Source organism: Geotrypetes seraphini, chromosome 3 (assembly GCF_902459505.1).
Source record: "Geotrypetes seraphini chromosome 3, aGeoSer1.1, whole genome shotgun sequence".
NCBI classification, from domain to species: Eukaryota; Metazoa; Chordata; class Amphibia; order Gymnophiona; family Dermophiidae; genus Geotrypetes; species Geotrypetes seraphini.
Window position 1 is genome coordinate 141,532,027 of NC_047086.1, and position 14,017 is coordinate 141,546,043.

Sequence of the window (14,017 nt, forward strand, 5' to 3'; positions counted from 1 at the left end):
CATGGTGTGCCCTCACCTGGAGTACTGCATCCAGCACTGGTCGCCGTACATGAAGAAGGACACGGTACTACCCAAAAGGGTCCAGAGAAGAGCGACTAAAATGGTGAAGGGGCTGGAGGAGTTGCCGTACAGTGAGAGATTGGAGAAACTGGGCCTCTTCTCCCTTAAAAAGAGGAGACTGAGAGGAGACACGATCAAAACATTCAAAATACTGAATGGAACAGACTGTTCACACTCTCCAAGGTAGGGAGTGAAACGGACCTGGTCCGGTTCTGGTCCCAAAACCGCCTTGTCCACACTCTGCCGTCTCTCAGATATCTGGAGACAGTCTCTTTAGAAAGAAAGGATGCTCATGCAAAAGCTTATCCCAAAGAGATGTCCATTTATTATGAGTCTTAGATACATATTTATAGCATTATACATGGGTCAGTTTTTTCAGCATATGACTGTAGGAAAGACCATATTTGGTAACAGGATACATAAAAGCAACTAGAAAGAGGTAGCAAGCATAAGGGGGTGTTTTGGTGGGAAGTTTCCATAACTATGGCATATAATACTGTCCTTTTGTCTAAGGTCGTTTCTTTCTTAGCAAATTGTTTCTTATCTAAATAAGAAGCAGAATCGCTCACCTAGAACACGGGCTGTGAGGGATTCAGTACATGAGGAGGAATGACCTTGGCACAAGTAGCTAGCTTCAGAACACAAAGAGAAAATGACCTTGTGGTTTCTTAGCAAAATGAAAACTTTCTGTTTCAGCACAAGAAGGAATAGAAAAACTTACTTACAAGGAATATATGTGCCCCTTCAGGGAGAATGAGAGGGCACTGTTTAAAGTTGAAAGGGGATAAATTCCGTACAAACATAAGGAAGTTCTTCTTCACCCAGAGAGTGATGGAGAGCTGGAACGCTCTTCCGGAGTCTGTTGTAGGGGAAAACACCCTCCAGGGTTTCAAGACTAAGCTGGACAAGTTCCTGCTAAACTGGGCGTACGCAGGTGAGGCTGGACTCAATTAGAGCACTGGTCTTTGACCCGAGAGCAGCCGCATGAGCGGACTGCTGGGCAGGATGGACCACTGATCTGACCCAGCAGCGGCAATTCTTATGTTCTAAGATGAGTCATGCAGCAGAGTTTTGCACAGATTGCAAGGGGGAGTTAGGCACCATTAGGCACAATTCTATAAAAGACGCTTAGCAGTTGGTTGACAACCATACCCAGTGGCTCCTAGCCGTTAGGCACCATTTATAGAATCAGGTCATATTGCCTTGCAGTTTAATAATGGGAAAATCCTTTTTAAATTTACTTCTCCCCCCTATAGAAGGGAGGAAATCCTTTCTAAGTCAGGCTTTGCTTGTACTTGAAAATGGAAGTAACACACACACACACATACTTTACCTGCGTATATAGTCAGGAAAGGAAAAAGGGTAATCCAGGCAAACTGTGGGCAGTGTGGATTTACCAACACTTGGTTTCTTATTCCAGATGTCTCACCTGTTTAATGTGGCTCATAACCTGCGGATGATGGTACAGAAGGAGAGAGCCCTGGACATTCTCAAGGTAAGAGGATTAGTTAGTTCTATAATTTGTACTCATGGAGAAAATATGAAAATGTTGTCATCTTTAACTTTAGTTGCTGCTTTCTCCATCCATAATATGAATATAGAGAAATTATGTCTTACCTTTATAATGATTTTTTTTCCTTAGTCTCCTCAGGCCAGTCCAGAATTTGTGAGTTGTGTGTCGACCAGCAGATGTAGACATAGAAACAAAGTAGTTCTGTGATGATTTGTCCCTTAAGAGCACCGTGCTGCCTGAAAATGACAAAGCAGTGATGCTCGTGTTCACACTTGTGATCAGATGTATCCAACACTTTTACTAACAAGGGTACTAGTAGTGTGCTGTACTGACACACAGTTCTCCCAACTGTTGTATTCATCCATTCTTTTGCGTCCCTCCAGACCTGCACAGAAACGGATGGGTTTACGCTTCTCTGCCTGCAAGTGGAGACTGAGACACTAACTTTTGGCTACAATACAAGTGGGCTGTACAGTCCCTCTTACAATCAGTCTTTTCTCAGTCTTCAGCAGATGAAGTAGTAAGATTGTGCAGTCTGTTCTGAGGTTTGATTTGGGCCTGTTGGATCTGGTTAGGGAATTTTTCTGGTCCCTTTTGCTGTCCAGATAAAGCTTGGAGGACCCTCTTGTTCTTACCGACCTCGGGGGTGCCACACTTGAAATGGTCAAGTCCCTCCAGGTTTTCTGTGTTTAGAGGAGCCTCAATTTTATGCCTTGCCACCAATACCGGCACTGACTACAGTTTAGAGCAGAGGTCTCAAACACAAACCCTTTGCAGGGCCACATTTTGGATTTGTAGGTACTTGAAGGGCCTCAGAAAAAAATAGTTAATGTCTTATTAAAGAAATAACAATTTTGTAAGAGGTAAAACTCTTTATAGTTTATAAATCTTTCCTTTTGGCTAAGTCTTAATAATAATATTGTAATTTATAGCTAGAGAGACATATTATCAAGAAACTGTTTTATTTTACTTTTATGATTGATAAGCATACTGAGGGCCTCAAAATAGTAACTGGCGAGCCGCATGTGGCCCCCGGGCTGCGAGTTCGAGACCACTGGTTTAGAGTGCTATGTGGGGTCTGCTCTAACTTGATACAGTTGGTGAGATATGAGAAGTTTTAAATTGAAAAAAAAAGACACAAAATATAAACGGAGCATAAAGTGGTTCTGAGGTTGCCATTTTTGTTTGGCGTTGTTGTATATATATATAATACTTAAATTGAAGAAAGGAACCAGCATGGGCAATGTTTCCATGTGTCCACCTGCATCAGAGGTATAACATGATCTTAATGTACATGTAGCAAGATATAATAAATATAAATAATACAGAAACAAACATGAAAGTTGTGCAGTGAAAATTAGGATCAATATACTGGCTGTCGAACGTAGTTCAGCTTTAGCTTGTTAAAATCACGTTGGACCCATGATGTAGGTGAACATGCCAGAACACGGCCCATGTTGGGTATCCTTTCTTCATTTTAAGTACAGTGGTGCCTCACACAACGAACTTAATTCTTTCCAGGAGCAAGTTTGTTATGCGAAAAGTTCGTTATGTGAAACGCGTTTTCCCATAACAATACATGTTAAAAAAAATAATTCGTTCTGTAGCATAAAATATGCTAAGATGACATAAAAAAAGATAAATTTTTGGTTATTATTTTTATTTAGATACATCTAAAAACATAATTGTTTTTTAAAACAACACACATTTTTTAAATTTAAAGACAGACTAAGTAGAGTCTAATTTTACAGTGAGAGGGCAGAGTCTCAGCGGCAAAAACTGGGACTTAACTGTTCATTTTTTTTTTTTTTCTACCGTGTTTCCCCGATGATAAGGCAGGGCCATCAAATAAGACAGCCCCCCCTTTTTAGAAAAAAATGTAAAATAAGGCACCCCCCCGCAAATAAGCCACCCACCGATACCTGCGCTTACCTGAATCGGGTGGTACGGTGGGTGACTCCGTGTGGTCCCTGGCACCCCCGACACGATCGGGGCAAGAGGGAGCTCAAGCCCTCTTGCCCCCCCCGACTCCCCGACACGATCGGGGCAAGAGGGAGCTCAAGCCCTCTTGCCCCGCCGATTCCCCAACTCCCCGACAATATCGGGCCAGGAGGGAGCCCAAGTCCTCCTGGCCACGGCGACCCCCTAACCCCACCCTGCACTACATTACGGGCAGGAGGGATCCCAGGCCCTCCTGCCCTCGACGCAAACCCCCCCCCCCCCCCAACGACCGCCCCCCCCCCCCAAGAACCTCCGACCGCCCCCCCAGCCGACCTGCGACCCCCCTGGCCGACCCCCACGACACCCCCAACCCCCTTCCCCGTACCTTTCTGTAGTTGGCCGGACAGACGGGAGCCAAACCCGCCTGTCCGGCAGGCAGCCATCGACGGAATGAGGCCGGATTGGCCCATCCGTCCCAAAGCTCCGCCTACTGGTGGGGCCTAAGGCGCCTGGGCCAATCAGAATAGGCCCGGGAGCCTTAGGTCCCTCCTGGGGGCAGGGCCTGAGGCACATGGTCGGGTTGGGCCCATGTGCCTCAGGCCCCGCCCCCAGGAGGGACCTAAGGCTCCCGGGCCTATTCTGATTGGCCCAGGCGCCTTAGGCCCCACCAGTAGGCGGAGCTTTGGGACGGATGGGCCAATCCGGCCTCATTCCGTCGTTGGCTGCCTGCCGGACAGGCGGGTTTGGCTCCCGTCTGTCCGGCCAACTACAGAAAGGTACGGGGAAGGGGGTTGGGGGTGTCGTGGGGGTCGGCCAGGGGGGCCGCGGGTCGGCTGGGGGGGCAGTCGGAGGTTCTTGGGGGGGGGCGGTCGTTGGGGGGGGGGGGGGTTTGCGTCGAGGGCAGGAGGGCCTGGGATCCCTCCTGCCCGTAATGTAGTGCAGGGTGGGGTTAGGGGGTCGCCGTGGCCAGGAGGACTTGGGCTCCCTCCTGGCCCGATATTGTGTGGGGAGTTGGGGAATCGGCGGGGCAAGAGGGCTTGGGCTCCTTTTTGCCCCGATCGTGTCGGGGAGTCGGGGGGGCAAGAGGGAACCAGGCGGAGAGAGGGCAGTTAAGCGCAGTGCCTGCGCGGAAGGATGCAGCTCGGGCGACTTCGTTGTGTGAAACGAAGTTCGTTGTACGGATCAAGACATAAAGTTCGTTGTGCGCAGCGTTCGCTGTGCGAGGCGTCCGTTATGCGAGGCACCACTGTATTATATATGTGTTCTTTTAATAAAAACTGTTATACAAGGACAAGCAGGAAGCATATTCTCACACATGGGTGATATCACCGACGAAGCCCCGGTACAGACACTTCAAAAGTGCATCACTACTTTAAGATTTTCAGAAAGTTTGCAATAGCTCGCACCGTGAATGCTCGAGTGCCTTCCTGCCTGACGTAGGCGCACGGTCCCTCAGTTCCTTAGTTTCTGCGGAGCTAAGAAGTTGCATTTAAACGGTTGTTGAAATTTTTTCTGCCTTCCTGCTCTCGCGGTTTCTGACTTTAGTCATTTTCTATATTTCTTCTTTTTACTTGGTTAATTAAAAATAGTAAAAAAAAAATTTTCTTTTTTCTTTTTCGCTGCTGGGTTTTTGGGCCAGCAGTGCCTCTTCCTCCACCTTAGCCATCACATTCAATTTGGCTGAGGCGGTGTTCCCGTCCATGACACGCCTGCCGACGGGTCTTAAAAAGTGTGGTCGCTGTGCTCGGGCTATCTCTGTGACTGACCCTCACCATTGGTGTCTCCAGTGCTTGGGGCCCGAGCACCGTCCTGAAATTTGCATGCGCTGCTCTTCTTTACAGAAAGAACTTTTAAAAAATCGTCTTCTCCAGCAGCAACAGCTTTTCAGTAATGCAATGGAAGGGGAGCCGACATCGTCACCGACTAAGGCGACACCGAAAACTTCGACACAGGTGGAACCACCAATACTGACTCCAGTGGATAAGCCAGCTAAGAAGCCTTCCCCTACCCCCTCCAAGATGTAGGTCAAAGCTGCACTGAGTCAAGTCATGCTGACCTCGAAGAAGTCCCGTAAGTACACAGTCCCGATCTCAGTGAGTGCCTCTACATCAGCTTCCTCATCACTTGACTGTACTGCTGCACGGTACTGGCGAAAAAGCCTTCGGTACCTGCAAAAAAGCTTCCACTTCCCGTACTGGTGCTAACCCTTAAGCAAAAAATAGATGCCTTGCTTAGGGAAGAGCTCGGAGAGCATTTCCAAATATTGATTCCGACACAGCTTCTCCCAGTGCAGGTCCAGTCTGGGCATATCACGACACTGACCACAGGCACCGTTGATGTACCATCAACACGGCGCCACGATCTGTCCCACCGTTCCAGGTCTACGACATAGAGCCACGTTCAATGGAATTCCCACTCACATAGAAGAGACCTCATATCCCCCCCACAGAGAAAGAATCAGTTGCAGCAGACAGAACCTGGTCCCACTTCTCACCCATACAATGGTCAGACTTCAACAAACTTTATAATAAATACAGCCACGCAGCATGTGACCTTAACCACTGCCCCCATACCTACTGAAAGCCTCAAGCACACTATTCCACTCCCTGCTCCTACAATGGATACAATCTTTACTTACAGATGGACATTTCCCACAAGACCTCAGCAAAATCATCATAACTCTGATACTAAAAGACCCCAAAGCAACAACAGACCAGCCATCCAATTACAGACCTATAGCGTCAATCCCACTGTACGTCAAGCTGATGGAAGGCCTCATAGCTAAAACCTTAACCTCATACCTAGAAAACCACAACTTACTCCACCACACACAGTCTGGCTTCAGAACCAACTACAGCCCTGAGACCCTACTAGGAACACTAACGGACACAGCTAGACAACATCTCTGTACAGGCAAGAAAATCCTGCTCATACAACTAGACCTCTCTGCAGCCTTCGACCTGGTAGACGATGACATTCTCCTACAAACACTAGACTCCATAGGAATCTCAGGCGGTATATCAAATTTTTAATAAACCTGAAACCTGAAACTCTCATGGTTTAAAGGCTTCCTACAATCCAGAACCTACAGAGTTAAAACAAATAAAGAAAAATCAGAACCATGGTCCAAACCCTGCGGAGTTCCCCAGGGATCACTTCTATCTCCCACATTATTCAACCTATACATAGCCTCCCTCAGCTCCTGCCTGGACAAACATGGTATAACCTCATACAGCTATGCAGATGACATCACCATTCTCCTCCCCTTCAACCATCCAGAGCCCACCATGACAGGCACAATACACAGAACTCTTGAAACAGTAGCAACATGGATGACGGAACACAAACTAAAACTTAACTCTGACAAAACAAACTTCATTCTCCTAGAAAACAGCAAAACTCCAACCTTAACAAACCTAGTAATAAACTCGATCTCATACCCCATTCAACCCACACTAAAACTTTTTGGAGTACTGATTGACAGAGGTTGTACCATGCAACCACAAATCAACAGAGTAATAAAAGCATCATTCGGGACTATGAGAAACCTAAGACAAATTTGAAAATTCTTTGACAGGAAACAATTCCAACTTTTGGTACAATCTCTTATCCTTGGACTAATAGACTACTGCAACATACTATACCTCCCCTGCCCAGTGACCATGATAAAGCAACTACAAACAATATAAAATACAGCCTTAAGACTCATCTATTCATTGAAAAAATATGACCACATCATAGAAGCATACCATGACTCACACTGGCTCCCAATACAAGCAAGAGTACATTTCAAATTCTACTGCCTACTATTCAAAGCTATTAATGGAGAAAGCCCAACCTACTGGAACAACCGACTTAACTCAATCCACCTTAACCAGACACAGGAGAACCCACTCACTATTCACACACCCGCCAACCAAAAACATCAAACGAAGAAAACTATATGACAACCTAATGGCCACCAAAGCAGCAAAACTAGACAGACAAATCACCAATCTACTGTCTTCAACCACAGCTACAAAACCTTCAAAAAAGAAACTAAAACCCTACTCTTCAAAAAATACATAAAACCTATTTAACTTGACCAGTTCCTTCCCAAACTCCACCTACCACACTTTCTACCCCTATCAAATCAAAAATGTTTCTAATTACCCAACATGTATCACCTTAAGTTCTCGACAATTCTTATGTAATCAACCTAATTATCTTGTAACCTCCTTACAACTCTTATGTAATCCACCTTGAACCGCAAGGTAATGGCGGAATAGAAATCACTAATGTAATGTAATAAGTGTCGAAACATCATTCATCTCGACACTGGTCTCCGTCCAACCAGTCATCGAAAGCTACCACACCTGTCAAGACTGGGAAGGTGTCTCGCAAACGCAAGCATACTGACACCCCCACACCGGACCGACACCTATCTCACCATTGGTCCCCATCGATGTTGCAAGACTCAGACCTTTTGGGAGACTCAGATCCAGCAACCCCATCAACAATAGAGGCTGAGGGTTCTTTTGCATCCGGCTCTCCATCTCACTCTCACACTAGAGCTTCTTCCCCTACTGAGATCTCATTCGTCAAATGGGGAAGGATCTTTCTATTACCTTAGAGGCTGATTCAAAGTACAGCATAGAGTACTTAGAAACGCTTGATTATGACTAGCCTCCTAGGGAGATGCTCAAACTACCTTTACATGGCATCTTATGAGAGACTTTTTATAAAAACTTTGAGACTCCCCTCACTATTCCAGTTGCACCAAAAAAGTTAGAGTCTCTTTATAAGGTGATTCCTCTCCCAGGGTTTGATAAATCACAACTGCAGCATCAATCCCTGGTTGTAGAGTCCACTTAAAAAAAGTCTTCATCAGCCAGTGTCTATGCGTCTGCTCCTCCTGGTAGAGAGGGGCGTACCATGGATAAGTTTGGGCACCGCCTTTACCAAAACTCAATGCTGGCGAATAGAGCAGGAAACTATAATTTTTATTTTTCCTGCTACCTTAAGCATCTCGTCAAACAGTTTTCTGCTTACCAGAAATATATCCCTGCTCGAAAAACTAAAGGTTTTCAACAGCTGGTCTCATCTGTCCGTTCTGCATATGACACTTTTGAGCTCACCTCCAGAGCAGCAGCCTTGTCGGTGGCTATGCATAGACTTGCTTGACTTCGAGTATTGGACCTGGACGTTAACCATTAGGATCGTCTTGCCAATGCCCCATGTCTAAGTGACAAGCTCTTTGGAGACTCCACAGATACTGCCACACAAAAACTGTCTGCCCACGAGATACGATGGGATACTTTAGTCAAGCCTAAGACTAAAACTCCTGCTTCAAAACCCTTCAAGCCTGCTCCTTCATATCAGCACAGGTTTTCTGCTAATGCCTCTGCTCCTGCCCATCCACCATCCAAAAAGCAGAAACAACAACTACATCAATCGAGAAATCAGCCGGCTGCTCAACCAAAAGCTGCTCAGTCTTTTGACGTGTTCCTGCAGAGCATAGCCATCGTTCCACTACTTCATCAACTTCCTCTGCCGATTGGAGGACATCTTCAACCCTTTATCCATTGTTGGGAACTCATCATCTCCGATCTCTGGGTGTTGAACATTATCCAGGAGGGTTACTCTCTATGCTACATAACCCTTCCTCCAGATTATCCTCCAAGAGAGTCTGCTTCCAATCATCCGCAGTCCTCTCTCCTTCAGGAGATTCGATCCCTACTTCTCAATTCCATTGAGGCAGTCAGCAAAACCAGGGTTTTTACTCCTGCTACTTCTTAGTACTCAAGAAGACAGGAGGGCTGTGTCCCATTCTAGACCTCACAGCCCTCAATAAATTTTTGGTCAGAGAAAAATTTTGGATGTAATCCCTTGCCACTCTACATCCTTTCTTTGCTCACAACGACTGGCTATGCTCTCTAGATCTCAAGGAAGCCTACACCCATATACCTATTCACCAGGCTTCCAGGAAATATCTCCGTTTTCAGGTCAATCATTGTCATTATTAATACAAAGTTCTTCCCTTCGGCCTGGCATCTTCTCAGAGTCTTCACAAAGTGCCTGGTAGTTGTGGCAGCAACCCTGAGATCTCACGGTCTCCAAGTCTTCCCTTACCTAGACAACTAGCTGATCAAATATCATTCATCTCAGGCTGTTGCTCTGGTGACGAATCAGACCATCTCTTTTCTCCAAACACTAGGCTTCGAGATCGGTTTCCCCAAATCAAATCTGCATCTATCTCAAAGTCTTCAGTTTATTGGGACAATTCTCGACACCACTCTTATAAGAGCCTTTCTACCCCCAGACCATCTCCACAATCTCCTTCAACTCTGTCAAGGAGTGCTTCTCTTACAAACCATCTTTGCACGTTAAATAATGGTTCTCCTAGGCCACATGGCCTCCACAGTCCACATCACGCCTCTGGCAAGGCTTCATCTGTGCACTTCTCAATGAACCCTCCCTTCCTATTGATCTCAGTCAACAGATCATCTATCACAGCATATTTCTGTAACCTTCTCTCTTCAATAGTCGCTTCAGTAGTGGATGGTTTCCTCCAATCTATCCAGAGGTCTTCTTTTCCACTCACCCCCTCATCACAAAGTGCTGACGACAGATGCATCGACTTATGCTTGGTCCGTGCATCAGATCCTTGGTCCATCTAGTCTGGTGACCTGCACACGCGGAGGCCAAGCTAGGTTCCCTGAGGAAGACCTTGTTTACCTGTATCCCTCGATGTGATTTGCAAGAAGGTGTGTGTGCATCCAACTTGCCCTTGAAACCAAGAACGGTGGTCTCCGTCACAACCTCCTCAGGGAGTGCATTCCAAGCGTCCACCACTCGCTGAGTGAAACAGAATTTCCTGGCGTTTGACCTGGGCCTGTTGCCTCTCAACTTCAGTCCATGGCCTCTCGTCCGAGTCACATTTGACAATGTGAATAACAATGTTTCTTGCTCTATTTTGTCGAATCCTTGTAGTATTTTAAAGGTCTCTATCATATCCCCTCGCAGTCTTCTCTTCTCGAGGGTAAACAATCCCAGTTTTCCGAGGCATTCCTTGTAGCTCATATTTTCCATGCCTTTTACTAGTTTTGTGGCTCGCCTCTGCACCCTCTCCAGCAGGGTTATATCCTTCTTAAAGCAGGGAGACCAGTGCTGGACACAGTACTCCAAGTGTGGTCTGACCATTGCTCTGTAAAGCGGCATTATGACGTCCGCCGATCTACTCATGATTCCCTTTTTTATCATGCCCAACATCCTGTTTGCTTTCTTGGCCACCGCCACACATTGCGCCGACGGCTTAAGTGTCCTGTCTATCAGTACCCCCAGGTCCCTTTCTTGTTCACTCTTGCCCAATGTCACACCTAACATTTTATAATCATGTTCCTTGTTTTTCCTGCCCAGGTGCATCACTTTGCATTTTTCTATATTAAAATTCATCTGCCACTTTTCCGCCCATTTCTCTAGCTGGTTCAAATCTCTCTGGAGTTCTTCGCTGTCCAACTGTCCGACATAGTTTTGTGTCATCTGCAAACTTGATTATATTACTAGTTGTAGACCTCTTCCAGGTCATTTATGAAGATATTGAATAAGAATGGCCCAAGAACCGAGCCCTGGGGCACACTGCTTGTCACCCTTTCCCAGTCCGAGAACTTCCCATTTATGCTTACCCTCTGCAATCTGTTCTCCAGCCATCTGCCTATCCATCTTAGTATGTCCCCCCTCTATTCCATGGCTTTCTAGTTTTCTCATAAGCCTTGCGTGTGGAACTTTGTCGAACGCTTTCTGGAGTCCAAGTATATTATGTCCACCGGGTCTCCACTATCAATTTGTTTGGTCACCTTCTCAAAAAATTTTAGTAAGTTCGTCAGACATGACTTCCCCTTCCTGAAGCCGTGTTGACTGTGTTGGATGGACTTCAGACTCAAGGCCATTGGTCCTCCAGGGAGTGCAAATTTCACATCAATTTTCTGGAACTCAGGGCGATTTACTATGCTCTCATCGCTTTCCAGCATCGTTTCACCAATCAAGTCCTCCTGCTGCGCACAGACAATCAAGTAGCAATGTACTACATACATAAATAAGCAAGGAGGCACGGGTTCTCTCCTGCTTTGTCAGGAGGCCCAAAAAATCTGGTTTTGGGCAACTGCTCGCAATATCTTCCTGAAAGCACTCTACATTCAGGGGGAGCAGAATTCCTTGGTACACAACCTCAGCAGGATTCTTCAACCTCACGAATGGATACTCAACTCTGCAGCTCTGCATCCCATCTTTGCTCAATGGGGCACTCTTCAAGTAGACTTGTTTGCATCTCCCCAAAACCACAAGTTGCCACAGTTCTGTTACAGATTTTACTCACCTCACCACCTGGAGGCAGATGCATTCCTCTTCGATTGAACGCAAATGTTTCCCTATGTGTTTCCGCCCACTCCTCTCATATTAAAGACTTTTCAAACTCAAGCAGGAGTCAGCCACCATGATTCTCATTACTCCTCGGTGGCCCAGATAACATTGGTTCTCCCTTCTACTTCAGCTCAGTGTCAGGGAACCAATTCCTCTTCAAATTTTTCCTACTCTGCTTTCACAGAATCAAGGAGCTCTTCTTCATCCCAACCTGCGATCACTACACCTGACAGCTTGGTATCTCTCGGGCTGAATCTATCTGTATTACATTTTTCTCAGGCTGTACGCAACATTATCGACGCCTCCAGGAAGCCAGCCACTCAACAATGCTATCAACAAAAGTGGACTCGTTTTTCTTCCTGGTGTCTACGTCATCATCATCACAATCCAACTTCTCTATGAGTTGAACTGGTGTTGGATTATCTCCTTCATCTTTCTGACTGGCCTCAAATCTACATCAATTAGAGTCCACCTCGACGCTATTACAGCTTTTCTCCTTCCAGTCGAGGGTAAACCTCTTATTGCTCATCCTTTGGTCGCCAGGTTCATGAAGGGTCTTTTTAATGTGAATCCATGTCTCAAGCCGCCTCCTCTCATCTGGGACCTTAATGAAGTTCTTTCCAAGTTGATGAAACCTCCTTTTGAGCCAATGGCTACAACACATTAGAGAATGACACGGTGACAGAATTCATCACCGTTCCCTTCCCCGCGGATAACCGTGGGAAACCATCTTCATGTCATTCTTTAAGGAGAGAGGGAAGAATCAGAGTATGAATGGCCACAACCACTGACCCGCAAGCTTTGCTTTCAAGAATGCTGGTGTAGAAGGATTGAGATTGAAATAGACACTAGAAAATTACATGGGATTATTTCCCGCGGTTATCCGTGGGGGCGGGGACGGTGATGAATTTTGTTACCATGTCATTCTCTACAACACATCTCAAATTTCTTACCTGGAAAGTAGGTTTTCTCACTTAAGCAAGAAGAGTCAGTGAGCTTCAAGCATTAGTGACAGATCCACCTTTCACAGTTTTTCACCATGACAAGGTGGTTCTTCGCACTCACCCCAAGTTTCTGCCAAAAGTTGTCACTGAATTCCACCTTAATCAGTCAATTGTGCTTCCTGTTTTTTTCCCTAAGCCTCACTTTCATGTAGGAGAAAAGGTGCTTCATTCTCTAGACTGTAAACGAGCTTTGGCCTATTATATCGATCGAACAAAGCCACACAGAACACCTCCACAACTTTTTGTCTCATTTGATCCAAACAAGTTGGGGTATCCTGTTTCCAAGAGAACGATTTCCAACTGGTTGTTTACCTGTATTTCATTCTATTATGCTCAGGCTGGACTGCAATTGGAGAGTCATGTCACAGCCCACAAAGTCCAAGCTATGGCAGCTTCTGTTGCTTTCCTCAGATCCACTCCTTTTGAGAAAATCTGTAAAGCTGTCCTCAGTTTATAAATTCACCTCACATTACTGTCTGAAATCTTTTTCCAGGTGGGATAGGCACTTCGGCCAGTCAGTATTACAAAATTTATTTTCCTAAAGGCTAACTCTCCCACCATCCCATTATGGTTAGCTTGGAGGTCATGTGTGAGAATATGCTGCCTGCTTGTCCTGGGATAAAGCAGTTACTTACCGTAGCAGGTGTTATCCAGGGACAGCAGGCATATATTCTCACAACCCACCCACCTCCCCTGGTTGGCTTCTTAGCTGGCTTATCTGAACTGAGGAATCCCGCGCCTACGTCGGGCGGGAAGGCACTCGCCCATGCGCAGTGCGTGCTTTCGCGAACTTTCTGAAAGTCCTAAAGTGGCAATGCACTTTTGAAGTGTCCATACTAGGGCTTCATTGGTGACGTCACCCATGTGTGAGAATATCTGCTTGCCCTACCTGGATAACACCTGTTACTGTAAGTAACTGTGCTTTTTGTGCATTGACACCTCTGAAAACTTCAACTTCATTGATCATCTCTGCTTTTCTTTTTTTTTGTTCTGGCATTTGGTGCAGAAATTTTCTCTTTTTTTACTTGTAAAGCCACACTGGCAATTGGTATATACTTCAAGACTGCCAGAAGTCATACTCTTTGTGAACCAGTCAACCTAT

The 14,017-nt window shown here is 45.9% G+C and overlaps 1 protein-coding gene across 3 annotated transcripts in view; it reads left to right on the top strand.

The window, feature by feature from the left end:
- The window catches only part of CAD (carbamoyl-phosphate synthetase 2, aspartate transcarbamylase, and dihydroorotase), a 408,216-nt gene that overhangs the window by 342,455 nt on the left and 51,744 nt on the right, over positions 1-14,017 (top strand). For all 3 annotated transcript variants that reach the window (XM_033937498.1, XM_033937499.1, XM_033937500.1), the window contains one exon: positions 1,481-1,555. In XM_033937498.1, coding sequence (XP_033793389.1) covers positions 1,481-1,555 — 75 coding nt within the window. The remainder of the gene's footprint in view (positions 1-1,480; positions 1,556-14,017) is intronic.